The sequence below is a fragment of the Balaenoptera borealis genome, assembly GCF_965194805.1.
Source record: "Balaenoptera borealis genome assembly, chromosome: 7".
In the NCBI taxonomy this organism is placed as follows: domain Eukaryota; kingdom Metazoa; phylum Chordata; class Mammalia; order Artiodactyla; family Balaenopteridae; genus Balaenoptera; species Balaenoptera borealis.
In genome coordinates, this window is record NC_138864.1 from 118,515,502 (window position 1) to 118,531,023 (window position 15,522).

General features: G+C 50.2%; 1 protein-coding gene across 1 annotated transcript in view; it reads left to right on the plus strand.

Moving 5' to 3' along the window:
- The window catches only part of CLCN1 (chloride voltage-gated channel 1), a 32,703-nt gene extending 18,744 nt beyond the window's left edge, over positions 1 to 13,959 (plus strand). The window contains exons 13-23 of the mRNA XM_082400434.1: positions 851 to 920; positions 1,107 to 1,217; positions 3,183 to 3,396; positions 3,631 to 3,764; positions 6,054 to 6,298; positions 6,583 to 6,694; positions 7,073 to 7,152; positions 7,386 to 7,424; positions 11,068 to 11,172; positions 11,274 to 11,360; positions 11,911 to 13,959. Of these exons, the coding sequence (XP_082256560.1) occupies positions 851 to 920; positions 1,107 to 1,217; positions 3,183 to 3,396; positions 3,631 to 3,764; positions 6,054 to 6,298; positions 6,583 to 6,694; positions 7,073 to 7,152; positions 7,386 to 7,424; positions 11,068 to 11,172; positions 11,274 to 11,360; positions 11,911 to 12,282 (1,569 nt within the window). The 3' untranslated portion in view covers positions 12,283 to 13,959. The remainder of the gene's footprint in view (positions 1 to 850; positions 921 to 1,106; positions 1,218 to 3,182; positions 3,397 to 3,630; positions 3,765 to 6,053; positions 6,299 to 6,582; positions 6,695 to 7,072; positions 7,153 to 7,385; positions 7,425 to 11,067; positions 11,173 to 11,273; positions 11,361 to 11,910) is intronic.
- Positions 13,960 to 15,522: the final 1,563 nt, after the last annotated feature.

Below are 15,522 nucleotides of genomic sequence, written 5' to 3' on the forward strand. Positions count from 1 at the left end.
GATTTGATGTTAAAGGAAATGGCTCAGGCAGGACTGTCTTCACTCCAGGTTCCCTTGTGAGGCTTGCCATATAGATGGCTTTGTAAATGACCATATTGAAGCTAAAGCAGTCATGCAGTAAGTCACTATGACTTTAAGGTGTCTGCCACTTAGAACTGGGGCTTTTTTTTTTTCAGAAACATAGTCTGGCCAGGAAAAGATATCCTCCACGTTCAAGAGCTCAGGCTGCTTAGCTGAGGTGACCTTTTTGGGCTAAGAGGATACAGTAGGCTAGGGCCCTTTTGGGGGCAGTGACAGAGGAGTCCTCTGGGGCCTCACCCCTTGTTTTGATTGCCTAAAGGCAAATATTGTCACTCCAGGTAGGAGCAATTTGGGTTGATTGCCAGGAGGAACCTTCTTATAGTGTTGTCTTTGGTGAGCTCTTAGCCTGAGCGCTCCACGTGTTTTTGGTTCTGGAGGAAGGGTGACAGACAGGATGGCTTCCAGAAGGATTAGCTATCCCAGGATTTCTGTAACTCTTGAAGCAAGAAGGAGGAGGGTAGTGGGAAGGAGGTTGAGTGTGTGTGTGTGTGTGTGTGTGTGAGTGTGTGTGTGTGTGTGTGTGTGTGGAAGGAGGTTGAGTGTGTGTGTGTGTGGGAAGGAGGTTGAGTGTGTGTGTGTGTGTGAGTGTGTGTGTGTGTGTGTGTGGGAAGGAGGTTGAGTGTGTGTGTGAGTGAGTGTGTGTGTGTGAGTGTGAGTGTGTGTGTCTGTGTGAGTGTGTGTCTGTGTGAGTGTGTGTGTCTGTGTGTGTGTGTGTGTGTGTGTATTGGGCCGAGTTGAGAGGGTGTCCTGACGCCTCTTTTTACCCCAGTTCTGGATGTCCATCGTGGCCACCACTATGCCCATACCCTGCGGAGGCTTCATGCCTGTGTTTGTGCTCGGTAAGTTCTGATGGGAAGCCTGGGATCTTACTGATGGCTGCAATCTAGTGTACTGAGAAAATAAGGAAAGGCCTGGAAGGCTGGGGGTTTGTATTTAGTCTTAGCGCCCAAGGAGGTGTGGCTCTGAAAAAAGAGCATGAAGACCTTGAATCTCTCAACACCTTCCTTCCTTTTGTCTCTCCCTAGGAGCTGCATTTGGAAGGCTGGTAGGAGAGATCATGGCCATGCTTTTCCCAGATGGTATCTTATTTGACGACATCATCTACAAGATCCTACCTGGGGGCTACGCAGTAATTGGTGAGACACGTTCCACCCTCCTGTCACCCCGAATACCCACACTCGAACTCTCCCATGACATCTGCATTCCAGGCTACACAGTATGGTTTTAATTTAATGCTGTTTAATTCAACTTTTATTCACATAATCAACCCTTGGCTCTGACTCTCATTAGCTCTTATTAAACATCTCTGAGCCTTAGTTTCTTCATGTAGAAAACGGATTATGGGGATTAAATGAGATAATAAGGATGAGAGCACCTAGGATCACCTCTGAATGCTTGGTAAGGGCTTTTTTTTTTTTTTTTTCCAAAGAATTGTGGAAACAACAGTGCAGGTGACTGGCTTGAATACTCCTAACCTGCACATGTGCTCTTGTTAACGGGACTTGAGAGCACATGACTAAGAGCTAAGAAACATGGGCTCTGGACTCACCCCTGTCTTTTGTCACTGGATGACCATGGGGCAAGTTAGTGGCCTTTCTGCACCTTAGTTTCTTTATTCTAAAATGACTTCTGAGATGTCTTACAGCCCTAACATTTTGAGAGTCTGAGGTAATCTTTTTCCATTAAATCTATAGTCCCTTCCAACCAAAAGCCATGTCTAACAAAATGACCAGTATATGCCCCAGAATTATTATGCTTCCTCCCTCCCTCCCCTCCTCACTGAAATCCCATAACCTCTAAGGCCATGCCGCCCTTTGATTTAGAACTAACCAGCTTTATAGTACATACAGTGACCTTACTCCCCCCGTCATAGTTCTTTACAAAAACCTCCTTCATCAATAGAGTCGTCTGCTCTTATTCCGCATCTTCATGCCTCTCAGGTATCCCCCCAATCTCCCTGGTGGACATTTGCCAGTATTTCTCCTGTGTCAGTTTATGTTCTGAAGGATATTGGGTATACCAGCCAGTAGAATCATGCCTCCCAATATTTCCCTTTTGTGACTTTTTCTTGTTCCATTTTGATGTATGGCTTCCCCAGCATCTTTTCTCGTAGAATATCTTCCCATATTTAAATAACAGATATAGTTAATGCACTAGGGACTATTCTGGTTGGTGGGAAAACATAACCAAAAACAAGTAAGACAGATTCTATCGTCAAAGAGCTTATGGAATCATAATGTTTTAGATCTGCAAGGGCCTTAGAACTTATCTAATGACCCCTTTCACCTTAGAGATGAGAGCATGGGATTCCAGAAGAATTAAGTTCTATTCATACGGTTGAGAAATAGTAGAATCAGGATCTCATTGATCCAAGTCCACAGCATGATTCCTGAATTTTGACTCTATCCACTCATAAATTGTTGGCATCAAAACCTGAGGTCTGGGCTTCTCTGGTGGCGCAGTGGTTAAGAACCTGCCTGCCAACGCAGGGGACACGGGTTCGACCCCTGGTCCGGGAAGATCCCACATGCCGCGGAGCAACTAAGCCCGCGTGCCACAGCTACTGAAGCCTTTGCGCCTAGAGCCCATGCTCCGCAACAAGAGAAGCCACCGCAATGAGAAGCCCGCGAACCACAACGAAGAGTAGCCCCCTCTCGCCACAACTAGAGAAAGCCCACGCAGGAACAAAGGCCCAATGCAGCCAAAAATAAATAAATAAATTTATAAACAAAACAGAACAAAACCTGAGGTCCAAGGTAAAACACTGTAAATGGGTTTTTAAATGCTCAGTTAAGAGTGATCCAAACTTTTAAAAGCAAGGAATAGATGCCACATCACCATCTTTATTTTATAAATGAAACTTTGGCCACACACAAAATTTTTGTAAATTGCCGAAGGTCATAGAATGAGATCAAAATGACGATTTTCTAACAGTTTGGCATTCTAACCCTTACTCCTGACAAATGGTTATCTCAGGAGTGTTGGCACTGCCCAGGATCATGTGTCCCCACCCTGTGTCACTCCCATCACATCCCCATGTAGCCCCCCCCATGACAAGAATGGCAGCCCTAACCCACCAGTACTCCTGTGTCTCATTCTAGGAGCAGCAGCGCTGACTGGTGCAGTATCCCACACAGTCTCCACAGCCGTGATTTGCTTCGAACTCACGGGTCAGATCGCTCACATCCTCCCCATGATGGTGGCTGTGATCTTGGCCAACATGGTGGCTCAGAGCCTGCAGCCCTCCCTTTACGACAGCATCATCCAGGTCAAGAGGCTGCCCTACTTGCCTGACCTTGGCTGGAACCAGCTCAGGTCAGGGGCACCAGCTGGAATTAGTTCAGATTTGATGGGGTTGGTGTGGGAGGTTCTGAGACTGAGCACAAGGTTAAGGTCAACGTCTGGAAGCACTGCTTTTTACTTATTTTTATATTCCCATGCACTTCATAAATATTATGAGTGATCAAATGCATGGCAGACCTCACGGGAGGAGTGGAAGGGACAGGCGTATGGTAAGGCTAACGCTGCCTGTGCTTTCTCCCTCTGCAGCAAATTTACAGTCTTTGTTGAGGACATCATGGTACGGGACGTGAAGTTTGTTTCAGCTTCTTGCACTTATGGGGATTTGCGAAACTTGCTCCAGACCACCACAGTCAAGACTTTACCACTGGTCGATTCAAAAGGTCAGTGGTAGGGAAGGAAGCAGATTCCTGAGCTAGTGACCTGAACACGGGCTCCACAGAAGTGGAGGCGGCACTGTGGTGTGGGCTTGTCTAAGGGGCCACCCAGGCTGCTGCAGGACGCCCAGCCTTAGGGAACATGGTCATCTTCAAGGAAGGAAAAACACAGCCATAACACAAGCACAAGAAGACAGTTAAAAAAACCAATGAAAGAAATACAATTGATTCTCATTAGTCCTTGTAGTTATGTTCTATAAAGTTTCCAAGAACACTGAATTAGGGACACTATACTGAACCATTGCTCCTAGAGGAGATTCAGGGTGAGGTTCCTGCAAGCCTCTGGTCACAACACTTTCTTCAGGTAATCAAAGCATACACTTGTCTTAGGTGTGTTTCTCCTTAAAGACACCTTATTTAATATCTATTGTTAATTCATCAACATTGAACTCACCACGACCAACAGAAGCTTAGCTCATGGCTGAACAAAGCTTTTATCTAGCACACTTCTTTTCTCCATAAGGCACAGCACAGCCTTCTTGCTTAGGGGCAATTTTAAACAGCAAAATTGGGCTTCCCTGGTGGTGCAGTCGTTAAGACTCCGCCTGCCAATGCAGGGGACACGGGTTCGAGCCCTGGTCCGGGAAGACCCCACATGCCACTGGGCAACTAAGCCCGTGCGCCACAACTACTGAGCCTGTGCTCTAGAGCCCATGAGCCACAACTACTGAGCCCATGTGCCACAACTACTGAGCCTGCACTCTAGAGCCCGTGCTCCGCAACTAGAGAAGCCACCACAATGAGAAGCCTGTGCACCGCAACGAAGACCCAATGCAGCCAAAAATAAATAAATAAAATAAATAAATTTTTTAAAAAAAACCCTTAAAAAACAGCAAAATCACCAACACAAAACACAAAAAATGCAAAAATCATGGCATTCAATGGACCACGAAAGAACATTTGTTTACAACATGAAAGCTGGAAAAAAAAAAAAAGGCAGAGCATCACTTTGTTCAGACTCAGCTTGGAACGTGTGCGTGGGATAACTCAAATTTTTTGCTGCTCTGCACATGTCTATGAATGATGGGAAAAGTACTGCAAATATTGATTTTGGGTTACAAAGATATTTAAGCCCGTAGGTGAATTCACAAATAGGGAATCCGAGAATAATGAGGCTTGGCTATAAATCTTACAGCCCCTTATGTGGTTCTCATTGCTACTTAGCTAAGTGATAGCTGTTCTTTAATGCCCAATTTGAGGAGCAGATGAAACTGTTCCATGTGAAGGAGTGAACGTGTTTAATGAGCAGTGATTTCACCTCCTTCACCATCCTTTCTGCCCACCGTTGGCACTTAATCTTGCTTTGTATTATTTCTTATTGTGGTTTCTATGTCTATGTCTTATTTTCCTCAGTAGATTGTGTATCCCTTGAGGGCAGAGACTATAACACCTGTCCCACTCAGACTGCCTCCCTATAGGTATTTACTGGATATTAAATAAATACGTGTCTAATGTTTGTATTAGTGTAATAGAATCATTTAGGGAGATTTGGAGCCATTTAAATTATTAGCTCTAATTTCAGATAATTAGAGTATCCAAACTACTCAAATTAGCTTAGTTTTAATATTTTCCCAAATCCCAAATCCCTTTCAGTGGCCTCTAAACCAGTGGCCTCTCACTGGAATAGGGGTACAGCCGATGGGCTGCAGGGTTTTCATAATAATGACTGAGACCTCATGGTAAGATTTGTCTCAGTAACACTGCTGCAATCTTATGGCCTCAAAACTTAATGAAAATGTTAATTATAGTAGCAGAATTCTGATAAATATATAAAAGACCTTCCCAGGAAAAGTAGGCATTCTGTTTATACCTACAAGGACCCAGAGTCTTTAAGTGATTAAGCATCAGCTATCCTTGTAGACTTCTTTCAAAGTATATTCGTTCATCTCAGTATGAATGGCTTTTAATGTGTCTTCTTTTGGAGACAGTGTTGATTAGCCTATTTTAATACCAAGTTCACCTATTTACAAACAATCTGTGTAAGGGCTGCATCAAAATAAGTACAAATTAACACCAATTAGTGTACTACCAATTGGGGCTCTAAGCGCTAAATGGGTGAAATAATAGGGATTGAGTGAGATCAATCCTGGAAGACTTGTGAAATGAGTTTTTAGGAAGAGAGGGTAAGAGCTGAAAAAAGATTGGGTGCTGGGCTTCTGTCCCTGACTCCATCCTGCCGAGCAGGGCGAGGGGGTAATTGAGCGGGCCCTCAGGCTGAGCTTGGATCTCCCCCAGATTCGATGATCCTGCTGGGCTCCGTGGAGCGGTCAGAACTGCAGTCCCTTGTGCAGCATCACCTGTGTCCTGAGCGGAGGCTGCAGTTAGCCCAGGACATGGCAAGGAAGTTGTCAGAGCTGCCCTTCGACGGGAAGGTGCGGCAGGCTGGGGAGGGGCGCCGTGGCGTCTGGCCCCAGGGTCGACCTGAGTCTTTTGCCTTTGTGGATGAGGATGAAGATGAGGACCTCCATGGGAAGCCCGAGGTGAGTGGGCTGGGAAGGGCCAGGTGAACAGGATAGATGGGGCAAAGGGAAAATAGGAAGAGAGAGGGAAGATGCTGATCATTGACAAAGTCAAAGAGACAAGTGCCCCTGGGTCCAGGGACTGAAGGAGATAAGGTTGCAAATGATGGTACCGAGAGAATTCAAAGTGCTGTAAGGACTTCTGAACTGAATAGAGTTAGATAGATTTCCCAGGACACCAGCTGGTAAAGGCAGGAAAAGGTAGCCTCTTCTCTAGGACTGAGAATTTTTACTATTCTTTACAGCTGCCTCCTCTTCCTCCTCCTCACCCCTTTGCTACTGCTTCACTGACCCCCGAAGAGCCCAATGGGCCCCTGCCTGGCCACAAACAGCAGTTGGAAGCACCGGAGCTTGAAGGTAAAGACTTTCCCATCATGCACCTCATCCCTGAGACTGCAGGTAAAGATTCTCCCATCATGCACCTCACCCTTGCCTCATACCTTCTGGTTGTCTCTGGGCACTCCTCAACCTAAGGGCTCCTACTATGAGGAGGGGTGAGGCCTGAGGATGGTGGGAGGGGGCTTCTATTCTTCGAGTCTCCATGTCACCATCCCAAGGCATGGGGGCAAGGACTGGATTAGGAGGATGGAAGGGGAGAGTTCCTATGGCGGTGAACCACCTAGAAGTACGGACCTTTTGTGGCAGAGTGTCAGGACCACCTGAAGCCCCTGACCATTTCCTCCCGGGATGGATATTGCTCTCTTTCCACCTCCATTCACTCACCCCTCCTCTCAGGCCGAAGACCCTCCATCTTCCAGTCCCTGCTGCGCTGCTTGCCGGGCAGAGCTCGCCCCACAGAGAAGAAAGTGACCCAGGTGAGAGGAGATGTGTTGGGGGCGGGGACATGGGACAGGGAGCTTGTCTGTGAGGAGCAAGAAACCCATGATCCTTGAATCAGGAGAGAAGAGGTCCCACCAAGAAGAAGCTTCATCATATGGAAGGGATGATGGGTTGGAAAGAGGCATCTGTGGCTTGGCCAGGGAGAGGTGGCTATGGTTCCACTTGGAAGAAAAGGGAAGGAACTTGGACCTATGTCTTTCTTCTCTAGGATTCAGAGGATTTAGTGGATAACATGTCACCTGAAGAGGTAAGTAAAGGAAACGGGAACCTGGGGTGGATTGTTTTGTCAGATGAAGATATTGCCACTTTTTTGGACCTTCTTCATTGTGTTGTTGTAAGAGTAACGTGTGAGTCTAGGCAGGAAAGCATTCTGAGAGGTTGGAAATGAGGTGTGACTATGGAGACAGTACTGAGCACGTTGCTCGGAGGTAGGGGAACATGGCGGTGTCCTCATGGGGACCAGCGTCATTTCAGGAGAGGGAAGTTTTGAGCCTCTGTGTGTAGATGGGCCCATGGTGCTAGGATGACCCTTAGAGCTTTTAGACATTAGGGAAGTTCTAGACCAGGCAGAGGCTATGCGGGATGGATGAGATTTACCTGCAGGAAAATGGCAGCGGGCAGCCAGCACTTACACAAACCAATGTGGAAGAACAGCGTCGAAACTAAGATGGGGAATTCAGTGTCTGGTGAGGTTACTATGCTGGATTGATCAGGCTCCTGAGACAGTGGACAATGAGAAGATTCCAGGAAGCAAGACTGGGAAGAACCACAAACTGAGGGCAAATTTTGACAGTGGTGCCTCATTGGGACAAATCGCTATCCCCCTATAGAATCCATGAGAGAGAAAATCAAGCACTGAGTGGGTTTGGTTGTGCCGAGTGAACAGAACGTGGCACAGTGACCGGGAGTAGGTGGCTGAGCTGTGCCGATCAGAACTACCCTGGCGTGTGGAGAGACGCCCACAACGTCCATTAGCAACCGTTCCATTTAGTAAAAGAGAATGCAACTTGCTTCGAAGGCTGAAAGGTAGAGCTTTAAATGTATGTACCTGGGCTTCCCCGGTGGCGCAGTGGTTGAGAGTCTGCCTGCCAATGCAGAGGACACGGGTTCGAGCCCTGGTCTGGGAAGATCCTACATGCCGCGGAGCAACTAGGCCCATGAGCCACAACTACTGAGCCTGCGTGTCTGGAGCTTGTGCTCCGCAACAAGAGAGGCCGCGACAGTGAGAGGCCCGCGCACCGCGCTGAAGAGTGGCCCCCGCTTGCCGCAACTAGAGAAAGCCCTCGCACAGAAACGAAGATCCAACACAGCCAAAAATAAATTAAAAAAAAAAAAAAGTATGTAGCTGACAAAATACCGTAATGTGTATTATCTTTTAAATAAACATCCACTGGATGTCCAGAATATATATGTGCTAAAAATTAAAAGTACTCAGGGTTGGAGGAGGGGGTCGTGAGTGACGAGAGAAAGGCAGTCTTCACCTTCTCCCCTTGACACCCCTCAAGGCACACACATTTCTGATAAATGACCTGAAAAATCAAATGGATGATCACAGAAGAAAAAAATCAAACTATTCCTTCTGCCCACAAGCAGGAATCAGATAGGTCATAACTACAATTAAGGAGTGCCTTACTAGGGTGCTCACACCAATAATACTTTTTTTTTTAATACACCGAAGAAAGCCAACTAGTTGATCAGTGAGGTTATTTAATGACCGCTGGAAATAAAATGCAACTAGGGATCAAAAGAAGATAGATCATACATTTTTAGCTGATATCTTTCTCAAGGAAGATTTTAAGCAGCTCTCAACTCCCATGGGAACCACCAAGACTTTTTGAAAGGATAAGATTCAATAGGAGTCAAACATCAGGATATTTTGAACACGGTTTTCAGGCTAGATCAAGATGACACCCTTGACAATATCAAGATGATACCTCTGGGAATAGTCAAAGAATTCAGTTCTAGGTTGCCAGAAGTCCCCGCTGTGACTTCTTTTTTTTTTAAATTTATTTTTGGTTGCATTGGGTCTTTGTTGCTGCACGCGGGCTTTCTCCAGTTGCAGCGAGCGGGGGCTACTCTTTGTTGTGGTGCATGGGCTTCTCATTGAGGTGGCTTCTCTTGTTGCGGAGCACAGGCTCTAGGCGCCCGGGCTTCAGTAGTTGCGGCACGCAGGCTCAGTAGCTGTGGCACACGGGCTTAGTTGCTCCGCGGCATGTGGGATCTTCTCAGACTAGGGATCGAACCTGTGTCCCCTGCATTGGCAGGCGGATTCTTAACTACTGAGCCCCCAGGGAAGTCCTATGACTTGTTTAATTCTGCTGCTCTGTTAGGGGTACACACAGTTAGAGCCCTGGTTTGTAATTGATGCTGAGATTTTTCAAGTCATGGAACACATCAGACAAAGAGCAGAAAAAAGCTAGGGGTCCTAGGAACATGACCAGCAGTCAAGGTCAGAAGCCCACCTCTGTGTAATCTTGGGCAAACGCTTAAGCACTCCATGCCTCTGTTTTCTCATCTGTAGAATGGAGATAATGATAGGGTTGTTGCAGAGGATTCAATGAGTGAAGCAATTAGAATAATGCTTGGCACTGAGGAAGTGCTTGGTGCATGTGCACTGGAAATGGTTCTGTTATTGTTGTTCCCTAAGGGCAGGCAAAAATGGAACCAGGGAGGCCAGAAATGATCATAGAATGCTCCAGGAGGACAGGACCAACCAAACCAGGGTTGGCAAGGGTCTGCCCCCCGTCCTATAAGTAAATCCTTTCTGCAACATACCTGCTAAGTGGTCATCCATCCTGTGAGAATTTTGTGTGAACCTTTAGTCAGGGAAGGTGAGAGTTTAGAGGAGGTGTGATTGCAGTCCAGAAAGAGCAGGACGGGACAGATGGAAAGCACAGCACTGTGGACCAAACACGGGACACGAGAACTAGGGGATGGCCTTCGGTGATGTCCTCTGAAGCTTGAAACATATAGATTTGGACAAACAGGAAAACAAAGTAGTACCTCATTCAGAAGGGACTGCCTGAAAAGAGATTACAGAAAATTTAAAAATCATTTATGAGAACCAGAGCGATACTGGATTATTTAGCATCTTGGGGATTTTTGGTGTGCAAATCTAAAATCCGGAGGAAAGTTGAACCTTTGCCTTAATGCTTCAGTCATAGACAAAACAATGTAAACCAAACCAAACAAACACACACACAAAAACGGCTTGTCTGAGTCAACAAAGTGCCAGGTGACCCAGTACAGCTCTTCAAATCCAACAAACCTTTGCCATGATCTGCTGTGTAAAAGGTCAGTCTGCTGGCTTCTCCATGACACACAGCAACGGATGCCGCACAGCACTCTGGAGGAGTTCCGCCCAGGGGGCAGAATTAAGACAAACGCCAGCCTAAGATGGATCGCGATCCACGCCGTTTCTGAAAAGGAGGGCCTGGCAGAGCTCACGCCGTTTCTGAAAAGGAGGGCCTGGCAGAGCTCGTCTGACCAGGAGTGCAGGAATAGGGTATGGGCGCAGGGTGGGGTTCTTGGGGAAACCCAGAACCGCAGTCGCAGAAGTGGAAGCACATCTGGCTTGACTGGAGCTGTGGGTGTTAACAGGAGTAGTGGAAAATAAGCCTGGAGAGATGGGTTGGAAATAAGCGTTTGGGGCACCAGGAAGAAGGAGCGTGTTCTGAGCACCTGAGGGTGAAGGTGGATTTGGGGCTGGAGGAGGGAGGAGGGTGGTGCGGTCCCCTGGGGAAAAGGGAAGCGGGTTAGTGGTCTGGAGCAGCTGTGACGGTTCACTGTGTATTTCAGGCTTCTGGGCCAGGGCCAGGGGGGCTGTTTGGGGTCAAGATCGGAGGTTTGAGGGGGCTCTGATATTGGGTGACGGCCCTCCTCTCTGGCAGATCGAGGCCTGGGAGCGAGAGCAGCTGAGCCAGCCTGTCTGTTTTGACTCTTGCTGTATCGATCAGTCCCCCTTCCAGCTGGTGGAGCAGACGTCGCTGCACAAGGCAAGTCCCTGCCCGATGCCCACCGCCCACCGAGCGGGGCTGCTGGGAGGGCCGGGAGGGGCGGGGCCTCTGCGTGCTCACCTGCTGCTCTTTCCTCACAGACTCACACGCTCTTCTCCCTGCTGGGCCTCCACCTTGCGTACGTGACCAGCATGGGGAAGCTCACGGGGGTGCTGGCCTTGGAGGAGGTAAGAGCGATTGTCCCATTTGAGCAGCGAGGAAGAGGGGGGCACAGGATACGGGGGGGGGGAGGGGTGGCCTTAACATCCGGAAGGTTCCTCCAGATTTCCCTCCTATTTTTCATGCAGAGACTGGAGGGGGCTGGGAGGGCAGCCCTGTGCCCTTCTAAGGACGGCATGGGCTTGGGATGGGGGTTCAGGGCCCGAGTCATGGTTTCATAGGGGTGCGCTGTGGTGGTGCATGGAAGGAGGGAGGAGATGGGAAGTGGCTGAAGAAGGCCTGCGGGTTGCTAGGAAAGGGCCGAAGGAGGTCCTGGGTCAGGGGTCTTGAGATTCGCTGCTCTGTAGGTGGGGCTTTTCGTCCATCATGCCCCTTTTTTCCTTTTTCTGTCTTCTCCCTTTGATCCATCCTCGCCGTGCATCTGGCTTGCCACTCGATAGCTTTCCCATTTTTTTTCCTTTTATCGTCTGCGCCTCTCTCGTGTCTGTTTCTCTCACTGCTCCTATCTTCTCTTCCTCCCAATGTTGTACCCTCTCTCCCCTTCCCTCTGCTCTCCAGCTGCAGAAGGCCATTGAGGGGCACACCAAGTCTGGGGTGCAGCTCCGCCCTCCCCTTGCCAGCTTCCGGAGTACAACTTCGACTCGAAAGACTCCTGGGGGCCCACTCCCTCCTGCAGAGGCCTGGAGCCTGCCTCAGGATGGAAGTGGGGACACTGGGGCAGGGGATGTGGCTGCTGCCTCCCCAGAGACCCCTGTGCCACCCGCCTCCCCTGAGCCCCCTCTCTCCTGGGCTCCAGCCAAGGCAGAGAGCGAGCTGGAGGAGCTGGAGCTGGTGGAGGGTCCGGGGCCGGAGGAGGAGCTGGCCGACATCTTGCAGGGCCCCAGTCTGCGATCCACCGATGACGAGGATGAGGATGAACTGGTCCTTTGACCACCTCCCAGACCACCTCATAAAGACTGTCCGGAGATCCAGGCTAGAGGGTGGACCTGTGTGGAAGAGGGTATTTCCTGAAGCTGGAGAGATCGCACCAATATCCGGCCTCTCCTAGGAATTTTAAAATGTCATCCTGATCGTGTTGGAGGAGGAGCCAGAATTTGGGCAGGAGTAGCCTTGGTCAATCATTTGGGCATGTCCCCCCATCCCCAGACAGGCGGTGGTTCTAACCCCTGCGAAGGGCCCCTGATAGTCCATGGGCTTCTTGAGTTGGCCTGTGTGTGGGTGGGGAGTACCTGCCTCTCCCTGGCCCCCCTCATCCCCCCACAGCTCCCCAGTGCCTTCCTGGCCTGCCCATCCCCCATCAGTTTCCCCAGGGGGTGGGTTAAGGGAGGCCCAGGGTGACTGTGGTCCTGTCAGTGCCATGCTGGAGGAGGAGGTGGGATCACCTCATGGCCTCATGGACTGATGGCCCCAGGATATACCCGCAAACTGTCCACAGCCCCTTCTCTCAGAGCCCCCCACCCCGTCCTCCACTTGCCCACAGCCATTCCCTGAAATTTGCCTCTAGACTCCATCCTGGCTCCCACTATGTGTCCCCGGGCAGAGCCATTACTAGGGCGGGAAAAGGCCAGTCCCATTTCCCCCTGCTTTGTCCTCCATTTAAGCAGAGGCATGGATAAAGAGCCTGTGGGGGAACAGCCTGGAAGAGGAAAGGTCGAAGGAAGGCTCTGTGTGGAAGGGACGGTACCAAACAGTCCTGCGGCCCCAATGGATTTATTTAACTCCCTCTGGCAGAAATTCCTCCCATCTCACATCACAGCTTCCTCACCCTCCAGTTTCCAGGTCACTCCCTCTCCACTGTAGTCCTTGATCTGTCCCGAGCAAGGGTCAGCTCTGCCCTTGAGGTGCTCTAGCTGGGGCTTCTCCTTCCAAGAGGGGAAGCTCAGGGCAGCTGGGCCACTGGTTCACCCAGAGACTATACCTTCTTAGGGACTGGTTCTTTGTGTTTCTCTTCTAGGGGTTCAGCGTCAAGATGGCAGACCTTTTTGATGCTTCCCACACTTGGGAAGTCAGATCCTTATTCTCCCCAAACCAGCGACAGGGAGCCTGCCATCACCCTGCCTTTTCTGTAAGCGGTCCCAGGTGCTCTGAGCAGCCAGAGACCCTTGCTCCCACCCCCAAGGCTTTTGTCCATCCCTTCTTTTATGCCCCGTTTAGTTCTGCAGTTGTCCCCCTCCCCAGCATTCTCCTCCTTCCCCACCCTGTGCCCGGCCTCCATCATCCCCCAAATAAGACACTCATAGCCGAAGGTGCCACCACATTCTGTTTAGTGCCATTGAACACAGCCTGGAGCCCTCTCCAACAATACATCCCTTCCGCCTCCCCAGGCCGAGAGAGAGAGAGAGAGGCTGTAGCCCGGGGAGGGGGACTGGCAGTGGGCCTTCGAGCCCATGCCCATGTGTATATAATCTATAATATTTATATATATATTTATATATAATTCTCTCTGTAATATATGTCATAGAATCTCTCTTGGGCCTGGGGTGGAAATGTCACATTAAGAAAACATGCTAAGACTGGCCATGAAAATGGATATTCCCTAGACCTGGAAGACGGAGTATGGGATGTACAGGTGGGGGTGAGAAGAGGTAATAAACTCATTCACCAAGATTCCCTCCTTGACACAAGGATAAGAAGGAAGGTGTGGGTGAGGGTGGGGCGGGGTCGGGGGTGGCGGGAGGGGAGGGATGGAAGATTTGGATTTTCCTTTAATAAAGTGAACTCAAAATGAAAGGGCACCCCCCCCACCACCAGAAGAAAATCATTTAGCAAGAGCAGTTTCATTCACCATGATATGAAAACAGCCCCGTTCTGGGACTGCTGTAAAACGTGCGGCACAGCCTTTAACCCCAACGGAAAAGCAACCCTCCCCCATCCCCCAACAGCCTCTTCCTGCACATGCCCCTCCCCTCCCCCTAAAATAGGCTATAAGCAAACCCCATGCACCCTGCCCCCCCCAGCACCAGAGAGACAGTTCCTCCCTCCAGAAGAGTCCTGAGAGGGTCTCAGGCCAGCTCCTCAGGTTTTCTCCCTCTTCAGAGTGGAGACGCCTCCCCCCCGCCTGACCTCTGGTCAGCAGCGATGCCAGCACCCGGGGATGCTGGGCCCCGCTCACGCTCACGTCCGAACTCTGCTAGAACCCTTCAGAGTTTTAGTCATCTTTTGGCAGGGACCAGCAGGGACCGTCTGGCTTCCTCAGGGAAGGAGGGAGGAAAGAACGCTGCTTTAGATGACCTTTCCTAACTCCACAGAGCCCTGAGCGAAAAGGGAACCGTGATGCATGAACCCGCTCCCTGGACTGGATGTCCGCTGTGGTCCGGGGGCGGAATATGGGACACGAAGGGGGTGAGAGTAAGAAAAAAGGATGATGCCCTAGAGAGGGCAGGTTGCACAAGGTAAGGAAACGGGGACCCCGTGAGAGGAGGGAACTGTGACATGCAAAACCCCAAGGACCTGCGGCAGGGCAGGAGTGCAGGGCGAGGCCAGCAGCGAGGCCACGTGAGCACGCACAACCCTTAACAGTTTTAGATGAGGTGACCTCAGCTGCCTGTGCTCGCCGTGCCTACTCCTGTTTCCTCCAAGAACCGACTTCAGGTAGCCATCCTCCCCCTCCCCAGATGTGGGACCGGGCCTCGGCTGCATTTCAGGGGCACGAGTGTGTGACACTGTGGGCTTGATGGAGGCAGGGTCACAGATGGACAGAAGCACCCCAACTCTCAACCTCCTCATTCTGGGACACCGCTGCAGCAGGGGAGGGGCAGTGTGCTGCCGTCTCTTCACTCTACCCTTCGACCCTGTCCTCTGCCCTCAGGATGTCTTACAGAAGTGCTGGGGCTCCAGGTGCTGCGCAGAAGTCCCCACCAGAAGGGAAAGTGGGTGTGGAGGGCAAGCAGTTTCAGGGGCTTATGCCTCATTGTAAAACATCCTGGAAGGAAGAATACCCAGATCCTCCTCTCTTCCTCCTCAGGAGGCCTGGGGAGGAGGGGGGACACCTGTGAGGCCCTCCTGGGAGCCCCGGGAGGAGGTGAAGAGGGGCAAAGGGAGCCCAGAACCCACGCTGCTCCTCGGCAAACACCCTACCCCGGCTGGGGGCCTGACAGCACCGGACCCCTCCCTCCACCCTACTCAACCCTGAGTCCCCAAGAAGTTATAAAAATGTAGAAAAGGCAGAGA